General features: G+C 38.3%; 1 protein-coding gene across 2 annotated transcripts in view; it reads left to right on the forward strand.

The window, feature by feature from the left end:
- Positions 1–14331, forward strand: part of GRID1 (glutamate ionotropic receptor delta type subunit 1) — a 489114-nt gene that overhangs the window by 199633 nt on the left and 275150 nt on the right. The window contains exon 3 of one of the 2 annotated variants that reach the window (XM_065746782.1): positions 1305–1589. The exons of the other annotated variant lie outside the window; for it this stretch is intronic. Within the exon in view, the coding sequence (XP_065602854.1) occupies positions 1305–1589 (285 nt within the window). The remainder of the gene's footprint in view (positions 1–1304; positions 1590–14331) is intronic. 2 annotated transcript variants of the gene reach the window in all.

Here is a 14331-nt window from a genome sequence, read left to right on the forward strand (position 1 = left end):
CTGTTCTAAGAAGATATTTGGTGCAACGATTCATTGGTTGAATTAGGCGCAGTTTTATGTATTCAGTTACCATGACTTCATAAAATCTATATTAATTGATAATTATCAGCTAATTATTATTCATTATTCATAAACTGTACCTCTCCTTTGACTTTTGATGTCTGAATGTGGAGATACAAATGAAAGTGTTAAAAAAGAGAGGACAGAGGAACCCTTCCAGTACCCTGTGTTCATTTTCCTATTTCTGCTCAGTCTGCTTCCAGCTTTCTTGGGGCACCTGTGGGGCACAGGCAGCCTCTTCTTATATGTTCTGAGGAAGCTAAGGGGCTGGTTTCCTTTGGGCAGGTTGTGCTTGTGCAGGCGGTCACCTGGGACTGTTTGGACTACTGAAATCCTAAGCAAACTCCCAGCCGTTTTGAAGGGAGGAGACCAGTGAAAGGCACTGGGCTCCTGAGTGAAGGCTCGTGGCTGCTGAGTGCTCCTGCGGTACTCTGTACCACAGCACTGACAAAATAGCAGCTGAGGTATAGTGAGGGGCTGTGGGGTGAAAACCTTTTCCAGACCGGGCTGAAGTCAAGTTCACTCTGAGGAAGAGCAAGGCGTGTGTGAGTAGGGCAGGCCCTGGGGCTGTGCTACTGGCTTTGTCCATCCTTTCAGACTGTCTTTTCAGCTTCATTTCACTTCATTCTTGGAAGTGAACATCTCAAATATCTATGCTGTGTTTTTCAGTGGTATGTGATTTCCCTGATCTTTTAAAGGGAACTACAGTGTTGCTAATGATTGTTCAGTCATTCATGAGTTGCCTTTGTTCTAATGAGTACTTCTCTTGTCTTTGAGAGGCCTCAGTGAATGGTTCTTCATCAATTTAAAAATCTTTCAAAACTTTTGTTTAAAACAAATCCTTGAGTCAGAAATTGCTCTCTGTTATCCAAAGCCCACATACAATGCATGCAGCAAAGAGGTGAAAGCAGTGAAGTGGGCTGTAAAGATCTGGAGTTTGTTTCCTTCCCTGCAGAGAGGGCCACAATCTCCTATTAAATTGGCTTTGGTCTGAAGAAGTGGCAGCGGTAACATTATCTGTCCCCAGCTTAATCTTACCTGTACAGATTGAAGATACTGTCTCCTATTGTAAAGATGCATGTGATCTCTGAAAGGCTTCAGCTTTCTGATACTGTAACAGAAGTCTCTTCAGCTCTGCCTTAATGGCAAGGGCAAAGCCTGTCATGTCCCATTCCTGGTGTCCAAGTCAGTCAAAGGAATTTGTGAGCCTGCTCTAACCCGTCTTTATTTCTTGTCTTCTCCAGCCTGCGACCTGATGACCCTGGGGATCTTAGCCTTGGTGACATCCACGGGTTGTGCCTCAGCCAACGCCCTGCAGTCCCTGACAGATGCCATGCACATCCCACATCTCTTCGTGCAGCGCAACACGGGCGGCTCCCCGCGCACGGCCTGCCACCTGAACCCCAGCCTGGAGGAAGAGGAGTACACACTGGCTGCCCGGCCACCGGTCCGCCTCAACGACGTCATGCTGAAGCTAGTCACTGAGCTGCGGTGGCAGAAATTCATCGTCTTTTATGACAGTGATTATGGTGAGTAAGACAATTTCAGACTGTTAAATTTTATATATATATGGATATAGACTTTTTTTTTTAAACTAGTTAAAGAAACTAAATGTTAGAGGGATAGGACTTGCTGGGCCCTTCTCAAAGGGGAAAGTGTTTTAAGTGACAGGCCTTTGGATTGAAGGAAAGATTGCAGTGAAAACTAATTCTCAGACAAGCTGCAAAGTTGCTTAGCAACCCCTACTAAGAAAGCCAAAGTTTGAATTATCTCACACTTCTGAAGTAAAATATTAATAAAGCATTGACATTGATTGGCAAGGGTCATATAGCTGCGCAGGGAAGTTCAACATGGCCTCTACCCATTCCCTGAAAACACTTTCTATCAAAGCTGAGTACTGTTCTCTTTAAGAATTAATTTTCAGTGTAACTATTAGTGTATCTTTTCACACGTGCTTCCTCTTACTATTCTGCATTTGGAGTAATTTTCAGTGTTATGCTTCCTGGAATTAAACCAAAAGTTAGAGTTAGCACTTTCACTTTATCTGATGCACCTTCTTCAGCAAAATTTTTACTTTGTGCTGAAATGTAGCAAAAAGAAGTCACTGCACAAGGAAATTTAGTATCCTTTGATGGATGTGAAGAAGCAATAAAAAAAAAATGTAAAACTTAGTTTGTGCCAGGCTCTGAGTGAAAAGAAGTGTGTGCCTATTCTTATTAACTTTTTTGTCCTCCTCAACTGATAGGAACTTTGTTTCATACGACTAACCGACAGTATTTTCAGTACTCTCATCCTAGGTTATGACATCTGTAACAGGGAAGATAAATTTTCTATTGAATTTTTTAAAATCCTGCAAACGTTTTGTTTATGGTGAGGTGTGTGTGGTTTTTGGTGGTGATGTAGTACAGAAAGAATATAAAAAATGGAAATTGAGGCTAGATTGCAGTTGGAAACATAATCTTATGTGCTTCTCTGTGTATAGTTTAGATTTTATACACAGTCTTCAATAATTGCAGTGTAGCACTGTATTTGTATTATTGCTATATTTCAGTGATGAATCAGTGAGATAACATTTATTATTTTGGGCCACTCATGTTTTCTTTTTAAATATGTATATCTACAGGAGAGGTTGACTTCTGTCATTAGCTGTTTCTTGAACAGCCAGATGGAAGTTGATGGTGATGATTTTAAGTGGGAAATCAACTGAGCCTCTGACATACTTTTAATTACATACAGTTATGTTAAGCATGAGTATCATACCATGATACTTACACGGAGATAATCAGTTGACTCAAAAATGTAGGACCCCAGCAAATAAACAATTGCTGACTTACTGTCCTATGTAATGTTTGACTAGCGAACACTTTAGAAGCAAAACCAGCACTGTAAGTACATCGTAGTATTAATAATCATGTTGCTATGTAGCAGAGGGTTGACCTTAAAATTAAAATTATTCTAACAGTAGTTCTCAAGAATGAAAAAAGGACTTTAAAAGAATGCCTTACAAACACCATTTTTATAGTTGCTGGTCTTTCTTCCCTTCTAATCTGAAGCTTTTACTTGGCAAAACTGTAAGAAATTAGGGTGCTTGAACCAGAGATTTTCAAAGTGGGAGGCAGTTTCATTCCTAAAGAGACCTGGGTTTGGTAAAACCACAGATGTCCTATGTAGCAACTGTAGACCTGCTTACTGAACTGCACAACCTCTTTTTCCTGTTACACATCTGTTTCTTTGCTCTTGGCGAAGGGTTAATATCTCAGTACCAAATCCTGAAGTCCTTAATTCTCATAATCTATAAACTCAAATATCACATTCACCTTTTCCACTTATCACAGATAGACTTATCAATCTTAAACAGTAAAAGGGAATGAAAGATAACCACAGGTGGTATGCTCCTTCCAGTGGAGAACACTGTGTATACTGCAGCCATCCATGTGTTACTTTCTTTACTGTTTATCATAGATGAATTAGCCATTTCGTACTAATTTCATCTGAAGTACTTTTTCATAAGATGGAGTTTCAATAAAGAGGTATTTGGCAACTGAACCTTGCCAGCTCAGGGCAGGCAGTGGTGAATACTGGATGAATTATCTAGTTCCCAGGAAATTGCATGCTGAGCTCAAGAAGAGCACCTGGCTCTTAGGGCGTGCCCAATTCCCTCATCAGTTTGCTTCAGCAGCGCTGTGCTTAAGCATCTTCAGTGGCAATTCCCTGCTCAACATGCAGGAATGGATTGCTGGCCCCAAGGAGGGAGGTCACTTGAAGAATGTGTGTTTGTGATTGCAGAGAGCTTCCAGCATTGGGCTTTTGTCATTTAACAAATAGACTTCTCTATAAGTGGAAGTTACACTAGTACTTAATGTTTTTAGTTTGTCCATCTGCTGATCTCCACAAACCAGCCAATCCCTTGGTGCTCTCCTATAACAAAAGATGGAAAGATTTCATAGGAATGATGCAGAAATTTTAAAGAAAAGGATGGTAAAATGGAGAATGTAGAAGCAGGGTTCAATTACTGTGCAATTTTCTGCCTGTGAAACCAGCTTTAGATTTTGTCACTTTTTTGGTGAAGAAATGGATTTTTAACTTGTTTCTGGAGGTTTCTGGAGTAGTGACCTTTCAGAGACTTTGGATATGAAAGCTGTAGCATTCAAACTTTTCTTCTCAATGACACACTGATATGCTGAGTGGGAGAAAGGCAGTTTATACTTGGCACATGATTCTCCTATATTTGTATAAGGAAAAAGAAGGGTTCGCAGAATCATAGAGAGGTTTCACATAGATAATACATCTTCATGATTCAGTCTGTGTTTTGTCACTTCTCACATTTATGGCTTACGTGTAATTTTAAAGAGGCAAAGAAATCTAGTCCCTGTTGATCACAGTGGGAGCTTTCTGCTGATGAGACTGCTGCTTGATATGAAAATGATGATGAGGGCCTATAGTAATTCACATAAGCCATAGTTAAGACAAGTCTTCTTTCTTGCTAATTTGCTGTACAGCTGTTGGAGCAGGAATGAGAGAGACTTAATCTCTCTGCCACAGGTATTCTTTGCTATGTTGACTTGAGAAAGGTCTGAAATGTGAAATAAAGAAAAACCTTCTTCCCAATGTGACTGAACTTGTTTGGAATTTCTTTAGAAATTTTTTAGGCAACGTAGTTGAGTGATGCAATCTGAAGGAAAGTAGTTCCAGTAAGAAGTCAAAGGACTAGGCCTTATTAAAGGCACTGTTACTCTAAAGGTTTTCATGAAGATGCCATGCTAAATCATAGTATCAGATCTCAATTTTCTGGTGAAAAATGAATTATGTTTGTCAATGGCTGTCATACAGTACTCTGTGGAAATGTATTGATATGCCTGTTAAAGACCTTGCAATATCCGTCAGCTGTGCTGTATTGTCCTAGAAAGCTTCAGCTGTGCTTATAGATTGAATTGCTTTTTTGTCTATAGAAGTATCTTTTGTGCTTCTGCATATATATTACATCAGTGCATAAAGGACTGCTGAGAAGTTTAATGTTTTATTTTGCTGATCTCCTGGAAGTAGAGACATCAGTAATCACATTTTCTGACACCAAAATTGGTAGTGTGGCAACTTTAATAAAGAATCTTACCAGGCTCTAAAATGAGTATAGGTTAAAAGCAGTGGGTGCTTCCCACAGTAAGATGAGATTGGCTAATAACCAGTTGAAAGTGTGCTTCTAGGGAAAGCAAAGAGCTGTGGATTCAGAGGAAGGATTTGAGAAGAATTATGAGAGCTAGATGTGAAAATGAAAGCAATGAGGAATATAAAGCCATATTTTTGAACAGAATGTGAGTAATAGCTTTGTTTTCACCAGAGTAATTGTAGTGTTGTAAACACTTTGTCTCTGTTATGAGGCCTCAGTGCTTTCCTACGTAAACATATTACACAATGTAAAGCAATGCAGTTAATTTTTTATGGCTCCTCTTTGTTAATGAAATGTGAGTTTTTAATTTTTGGTCCACAAAAAGTGACAGCGTTGTCTGGCTAGGAGTAGTATTGTGCAGAAGATCTACAAAAGAAACATTTGAGGAAATTTAGGCTGTCTATGAAGCTGTGTTCAGAGGGAAAGAAAACAAGACAGAAACAATTAAACAAACAAAAAACCCTTCACCTAGAATTTATTTATTTATTTTCAATTTCTAAACATTTTTTTTTTTTTTAAATGAAGATATTTTCTTCATTGTGCTCATGAATGCCACATTAATTGGAATGCTTCCTGAAGAACTGTGCTGCATGGAAAGAACTTGATTTTCAGTGTAGTGACTTTCCCAGAAATTTTTCTTTGCAACAGCAGTTACGTGGTAGCTTTATTTCTGGGTCCTACCTGCCAAGGGCATTTGATTGGAAGTTACAGGAGTTGTGCTATCAATGGCTTTACAGTTAGCTATTGATCCTGAGATGGTCTGCTGTAAACGTGCTTTTGCATAGACTGCTTCTCTTGCAGTACTTAATTTGCAATGGAAAATAGTAATGAAAATTGAGAAGTGAATATTTTACACAGTCCCTATCTGTAAAGCTGCATATCAGTTGTGATGCGAAGCATTGGCTATCTAAATAAAAGCAAAATAGAACATCTGCATGTAAGTTAACTTCATCTTCTATAGTTTGTCATTAAAATTACTTTTGTCAGTATAATGAAAGTTGTCTTCTGCTTCCTGCATCACTAGCTCAGTTGTCAGGCAACTTCTGCATCACAAGGACTACTGTGCTTCTCTGCAGGCTTTTCCAGTGGCCATGCCTTGTTTAATGCAACTGCAGGGAAAATGGTGCTGAAGCTCTGATCAAGCTGCACGTGCTATGTGCCAGTTCAGCACATCTGATGCTACTGTTAAGTAGTACTGGCTTTTTCTGTGTGTGCTGTCTGGTTGAGTTCACATATGTTGTTAAAATCACCTTTTTTTGTCTGGTTGGAGCACACCAGATGCAACTGTTGCAGAGAAGCCTGAATTGGCATTGCTGTGTTTGCAGAGTGAAAAAGAACAGAATTTAAGCAGCCAGCCATGGAGGAACGTAACTTCATTATGATGAGCAATGATGTAGGGTGGGAGTCTTTGGACAGCTTTGTCTTTGGTGATGCTGCAGGAAGTGATGAAGGGAGGAACGGACTGGACAGAAGCTCCTTTTCATACAAGGAATAGGGTTCTCTGAGCATTTATTACAAACCAGCTCTGCACCACCTAGCTATTCACTTTTAGCAGGGCTACCAGATGCCTAGACTCTAGGCAAACATAAAATCTTCAACTTCTCCCTGGATAAAATGAAGGCTTTCCTTGGAAAAAGGACATGTCTTGCGACATAATGTAAGATTGCCATTGCTGCTGCAGAGAATGCTAGGAAAGAAAGTATTCAGCCAAGATCTCCAATTCCTGTGGGAATTTGGAATGCCATGGAGAAAAAAAAAATCTAACCTTTTGGCTTTTGCATTGAATTTGATCTGGAAGCTATTGAAGAAATGACATTGTGTGTTCCCATATTTATCCTTGAATCACTTTTCTGACTGTAACAGCACTTAAAGTAATTGGCCTACTTAAATTAAGCATGGATTTTTGTCATTTGTGATGGTATTTTTTTTATTTAGTAATGCATCACAGTATATAACACTGAACGTAATTAAAGAAAGTCAATTTCACTTCAAATTATTACTTATAAATTAATTTTAGTCCTTTGATTTTTAAAGCATGTGAGTAGTGTGCTAACAAGCAAGTATCAAAAGTAAGACCCTCCCCCCCCCACCTCCCACTTCCTCCCCTGTATTCCCTAGCAGGATACATGAGCAGTGGGCAGAGGTTGTTTCCCATAAAAATCAATCACTAAATACTTTCAGGGCAGTGCTTGATGTTACATACAAATTATCTTTATGGTACAGCCTTTATTCTTAAGATTAAAGACAAAGCATTGTATCATAGCCTACCTGGAAGCTCAGTAGAAACAGAGGCCATTCAGATCTTTGAACAGTTTAAGCAGTTTCATGTAAATTGTGTTACTTAAATTCAAAGCAAGTTAAGGAAATTATTTTAATCTTAAAAATAGTTTCAAAAATGATTTGCAAAGCAAGGATGCAAGTTCTTTTGAAAAAATCAAAAAGCATATGTGGATTAACACCTTCAAAACATAAGGGTTGTCTTCTTAATTCAAAGTAGTTATATTTAAAATCAGTTTGTACCTTTAAAGACTTCAGAAGTGTGTTTGTGGGAGGAAGCTCATGAAAAAATGAAATGCTTTTTTCGAAGCATTTTTCCACCACTTTTTCAGCATGGTCATCTGATCAAAAGTAATTATTAGTCAAGTCCTGGAGGCACTCGTGCATACTTTACTCTTTTTTCAAACACCATTTTAACTACTAGTCTCAAGGCTCAACTTTGCCAAAACCAGTGGCTATTGGTGATTCTGTTTTCTTTCTTTGTACTATGAGACAGAAAGACGTTTCATAACAGCATTCAGTCTAAAGAAAATGCTACGTTCAGCACCCTTGAATTGAAGGGTGCAAATGAATTAATTTTGAACAGAGGGATCTTTGTAAATTGTAGATGTCATCTGTAGAAGATCCTTAGTTCTTGGGGATTCTTTCTCTGCCTGTCAGCAGTTTGAATCTCTTGACTTTTCAAGCCATGGCATAAGGCTAAACTGTTCATTCAGGTGAGTGCAAATGACAAAGAGAAATGTAAGGATGATTTGCTGTACTTGGATAGGGAATCCGAGCAACTAATTCCAGAAGGGAGTCTGTTAAGTTCACGTTTGTTAGACAGCAGATGTTTATACATCCGTTTAGAAACTGTACAATAGATGCACAGGCAGAAATTGAACGTTAAGAAGGATGGAGTCAGTCCTGCAGGATTTTTGCAGCCCTTCAAGCAATAACACTATTGTTCTGAGAAAATATAATCATGTTAGATCAATTTACAATGAACTTCAGTGGGCAAATTCCCACCTTGGTTATTATTCATGGAATGTGTATGTGTGTCTGCAAGTATACCAACAAATATAGATAGGTGTATGGATTTCCTGGAAAGTCATGTGTTGAGTTTGTGTAAATATGTATGCAGGAGTTGATATATGGAATCAGGGAAGCGCTCTCTCAGCTTCCTTCCTGCCTTTCCCAGCTCCTCATAGTAAGTTTTCTAATGCTTCTCAGGGCAAGAACTTTTGGCTTTCTTCCTGGATAAGCAAGGTTTTTTTGTTGTTGTTTTTGTGGTTTTTTTACCCAATTAAGAGTTGGCATGACTTCCTATCACTGCTCCGTGTTGTCTTTCTCAAGACAGAAATTTCATTCCTTCTTCTCATAATTTCCTCTATTTAGTTACTGAATTTTGTTTGTTTTTCTTGTGGTGCACCATTTGTTGGTTTCTCAGCACTCTCTTGATAGACTGGAGCTAGCAGTTTAACCAGGGCTAATCCTTTTCTCTTCTAATCAATGATAAGCCAAATGAATGCACTCTGAGGGATTTTTTGTTTCTCCTCTGCTAGTAGAGCTTGGTGACTGAGTATGTCAGAGAGCAGATAATGTTATTAGTCATTGTCTCCAAAGAAGTAATTAGTCTTTGTGGCTACAATGTGTATAAAGCTCCTGAAATCTTTGTAGAGGAGAAGTATGGGAGAGAAGGTAATTTTGATGGAGCCCTGAGGGTCAAAATGGTTTTCTGCTTAGTTTGGCTATCAGGAAACGTGTGCTGTTTCCATGCCTACACAGTATTCATATGCCTGTGATATATTCATATACTTTTAAAATAGACTACAACATTTGTGTGCATGACTGTGTGTATTGTGTGTGTGTGGTAGGAGAATTATTAATGCCAGCCTTTGGTTCAGAATTCAAGAACTGGAAAGAACCATGCAATGCAAGATTGAGTTTAAAACAAAAGCCACAATATATATATATATATTTTTTTTTTTTTTCCTGAAAAAATGTGTTAGAATTGTAAATAGCCTGCCCTGCAGTGATCTTCATGGAATGTGAAATAAGTATTAACAATCCTATGAATTTAAATGAACTTGAGGACTGTTTCCTTAGTCCACATGGAAGTGCAAGATTGTCTTCTATTTTGTAGCTGGAAGCAGGAAAGAAAGGTTATTTGCCTTAGCTGCAAAGAAAATGGAAAGGGTCAGTGATGAAGAAGAGTAAGCAGATCTTGATTACTTTCCAGGTGCAGGTGAATGTAAACACTGACAAGCTTCCTTGTTCATTTAGGAAGTTATTAAAACAGAAAATGCTGGGAAAAAATGTATTCTTGTCAGTTAAACATTCCTTGGATTCAGACTGTTCAAGTTTCAATTTTGATGAACCCTTTCTTCAGGAAGTGGCATAGACTTGCTGTTCCTTCAGCTGTTCTGGTTTACACAGTCGTCATTTATGTTCTGGTGTACTTAATGCTTAGATCTCTTGCTTTGGGAGTTATTTTAAGAGTTATTTCAATCATTTTAGAAGCAAATGCATCATTAGACTGTGAAGAATTAAATAAAATGTGGAGGAAAAATTGCTTCACAATTTGGATTATTTGGAGTCAGAGCCCATTAGGAAAGTAATCTGGATCTCTTAAGTTCCATTGGAGGGTGATTTAATATTCATCACGTTATTATAGCTTTTGTTTAAATGGAAATAATGCTTTTTTGTGTACAAATTAAGTAAAATAGGATTAGTCTCATTACTGAAGAACACTGAGTCCTACAGAGATCCTTTTAAAACTGAATGTTTTGTTTTTGTATCTCTCTCTTTGGTAATCAACACTCAAATTATCTGTTTTTAACGAAAACAGATGAAAAAATCACAAAGGGCTTTAAGAAAGAGAAGAAAGTTGAATAAGGATATCCTTCAGTTTCACTGATCATTCCTTCTAACAAGAGAGCTCTGAATGGTAACAAAGCTACTGAAACACTGCTTGGAGCCTCTAGTTTAGTTCATCATTTATAGGGACTCCGTTTCTAGGTACTGATCTTATCTGCTGGTGAGAGGCAAACTCCTGGCTGGATAAATCCTTCAGTTGTTGCAAATTAGACTTAGGAGAGAACTCGAAAGTGGTAGTACAGCTCTGGTACGTTATGGCCAGCTTGAAGTGAATTGACAGCATGGCTGTGATTTACATCTGGTCCGCCTCTGGCCTCAACAAAGTGTTCTCCTGGCAAAATATCTGTGTTGAATGAGGAAAATGGAGGAAAAACTATGCTATAGAAGGAGAAGTTCTGCTTATGCCAAAAGATTTGTATGTATTCAGTCCCTGAAATACAAAATACCTTTTTTGCATACTGAACTGTAATTCAAAGATTTCATTTGTTCCAGTAAAGCTCCCCAGTGATTATAAGAGTGATTTCACTTTGGTACACCGATATTAATATTTGCTAAACAAGCCCAGCTCCCTTAGCCTTTTCTTGTAGGATAGGTGCTCTGGCTTCCTGAGCATCTCTGTGGAACTCTTCTGGACCTGGTCTAACAGCTCTACATCCTTCTTGTGTTGGGGGGTTTGGTTTCTAGCATGCATGTAGTACTTTCAGTAAAACCTCATGAGGGCAACGTAGAGAGGGACAGTTATCTCCCTCACTTGAGTCTGAAGACAGATTCGTTAGCATATGTATTTTTTTGTTAGGCTAGTAGCTGATACTGTTTTTGTGGGCATCCTGGCATGGTATTAGTCTCTTTTACTTAAAAATGCCTCATGAAGATATTTCCACATATTAAGAAAACCTTCATACCTGGGGATTAGAGCTCACAAATCAAATCTGAGTATTTTAGATATGTTATGAACTCCTCAATTCCCTTCCTTGCAATTTCTATCTGGATTTCAAGGAGACTATTTGCTCATTTACGCTGGTGTATCAGTTGTTGCATTATTAGAGAACCAGATACATGTCCTTTCACTAAAAAAGAAGGTAATAAACTTTTCATCCTTTATTCTTTATTAAATAACTAATTTCAGATTATTTAGTTTACAATTGGATGTGCATGAGTAGATCTCAGTCTGAAACCAAAGCCTCCTCCTTTCCTTCCTCTCAAATTAAAACATTTTCTTGTGTTAATTTTTACTTGGTGAGATTAAGTCTTTCTGTCATCGTATCTACACGTGTTAAGCACACACATCTCACTGCTAACTTAGTGGTTTTCAATCTTTCTCATTTGAGTTAACACTAAATATTTTTTTTTCAATCCCATTATGTTATTATCCATCAAAAGTTTTCTGATAAAAATGTCTGAAGAGACTGAGTGTCATATTGGTCACCAACATAACTGAAGATATTCAAGAGTTTATTATTGCTAATTAGCTCATTTGTTTTAACTGTTGCACAGCAGGTGTTACTAAAACAAATCAAATATGAACAGATTAAATTGCAGTAATCTAACTTGAAACAGTATTGCTAGATACAGTATCTGCTTCTATTCTGCATATGGAGCAGAGGATAATGCACAGAAGTGCTGAAGGAAGGGAGAAAACTGCCTTAGGGGTATCATGATTAGCTCTTGCAGGAAGAGAATAGGCTGAGATTACATTCTTCCGTGCTATGGTGATGTTACTGGTGACATTACATCGACATAACTTCTCTCCATGACCAATGTGAGGTTACTGAGTGTTCTGTGCTGCCCAAACTATGGGATTCCAGCTCTCTCTTGCAACCATGTTTTGTAATTAAAGAAAATAAAAAATAAAAAATTCCCCTTCTAATGGTGGATTTGAGAGAAATCAAACTTGAATATATCCGTCACCAGTGCTCACTCACCCCTATTAGTCAGCCTCCCACCCTCACTGCTACATTGCTGCCCTTGTTGCTACCTTTAATGCCATAACAGATCGTTTCACTTAATTAAAGCTTGTCCAAACTTATGTGACTGCACAAGGTGAGAGAGAATAAAAGATAGAAATCACCATGATGACTCCCACACAAACTACCAGATACCGCTTGATGAGGAGGGAGACTGCATGCTGGGCACCAGAATTGTCATTTGGAATCAAATATCTGCAGTCCAATCTATTACAACTATATTTTTATACTTTCATAGAAGGCAAATGTAACACAGCTTCCTTAATGCAAAGCAACAGGAAATATTTTCAGTCAGAATTAAAACACACTGCCCTGCCTTCAGACAACAGGATTTTCTGTTATACCACAAGTGCCTGGTAGGACATCCAGTTAGGTGTTGGTGCTCAGGCTGTGCCAACTTATGAATACACTGTCAGAATTTGACCTTTAATTATTCTTCCACAGCAAGGGGGATTCATAACCATACTTACAAAAACAAACGGAAGACAGACAGTTTCTTCCTGTAAAGATTCTGTCTTTTGAAGGATCCGAACTTATTTAGCTTGGAGAAGAGAAAGCTCAGGGAAGACCTTATTGCAGCCTTCCAGCACTTGAGGGCTTATAAACAGGAAGGAGACCAACTTTTTACACATTCTGTTGGTGACAAGACAAGTGGGAAAGGCTTTAAACTAAAAAAAGAGAGATTTAGATTAGATGTTAGAAATATTTCACTCAAAGGATGGTGTAGCACAAGTTACCCAGAGAAGCTGTGGGTGCCCCATCCCTGGACATGACAGATTACTGTCAGTCTGCATGTGACCTGTATGATTTTGAACTTGTTAAACAATTTCAAACTAATCTCGGATGGCAAAGGCCTTAGCCCTTTTCTGTACATTTTACATAAATAGTTGGTTAATACAGCAGAGAGCTCAGCAGAGAGCTCTGAATTCCTGCTGTGCAAAAGAGTGCAGCGTGAGCTCGAGAGCAAGCTATTAGAAAAGAACTCAGCAGCAGCAAGACATCAGGGAATCCCAAAAATAGAGAGTCTTATAGAACTCTCAAGGGTACTAAAAACATTAATCAGACATTATTAAACATGAGGTAACCCAGCCATCAGGCATGTAGTCACAGGATTCACCACTGCCATTATGCAGGAAACAGTTTGTTTCTGATGTTGCGTTTTGTGTGTTAATTAACCTTTTGTGTTTCCTTGGCTGATGTCTGAAGACTCATTGTTATTATAATAAATAGTGGATTAGGAAGGAGTAAACCATATATAAAATGGTTTTAAAAACCTTTGTCTTTAGCAGTCACTGTGCTACCTAATGGACTACAAGATAGAAATGAAGAAATAAATGGTGGTATTCATGCTTAATGTAACTTCTACTTTTCTCGTCCTATTTTTCTAATGCCTCTGAAGGTGTCCCTTTTCTTATCTTGGGACACGATGACGTTTATTTTTCTTTGAATAATCACTTTATAGTGAAAACAAACAGATTTGAGACCCTTCTGCGCCAAAGGGGCTGGCTGCACCACCTGAGGGAGAGGAAAGTCCTTACCCAAGTAATAGAGGCTCCTGAGGCAAGGGAGAGTGTTTGAAAAGCTCCAACTCTTTGCAGAAGAGGAGTGCATGCATTTACATTGCAGGGCTTTATTATTAATGCTGAAGACAGATTATACTTGCTCTCTGGCCAAACAATAGCTAATTGGGTCTTTGTTTCTAACGATAATAAAAGCTTAAGTGTTAAAACATTAGGAGAACCATCTGGGGATTCTTAATGAGTGTTTAGAAATCGAATAGCCTTGTTGAGTTTCCTCTTATTTGTGGTCATTGTTGTTTTTAAAGAATTGTTCCAGCACTGTCTGTAGGGACGTTCATTTGTCATGGATTTATGAGCAAAGGGGTATAAGAATACCTGTGCCTTTTGTGCGTAAATGTGAGTGATTTTGGAGAAATGTAGATGATGTGTTCCTGAATGTTATTTGTTATCCACCTAACTGAAAAAAAAAAATACTTTGGCTGAAATG

The sequence above is a fragment of the Cyrtonyx montezumae genome, unplaced genomic scaffold, assembly GCF_038088225.1.
Source record: "Cyrtonyx montezumae isolate F1298 unplaced genomic scaffold, pur_monq_1.0 scaffold_4, whole genome shotgun sequence".
NCBI classification, from domain to species: domain Eukaryota; kingdom Metazoa; phylum Chordata; class Aves; order Galliformes; family Odontophoridae; genus Cyrtonyx; species Cyrtonyx montezumae.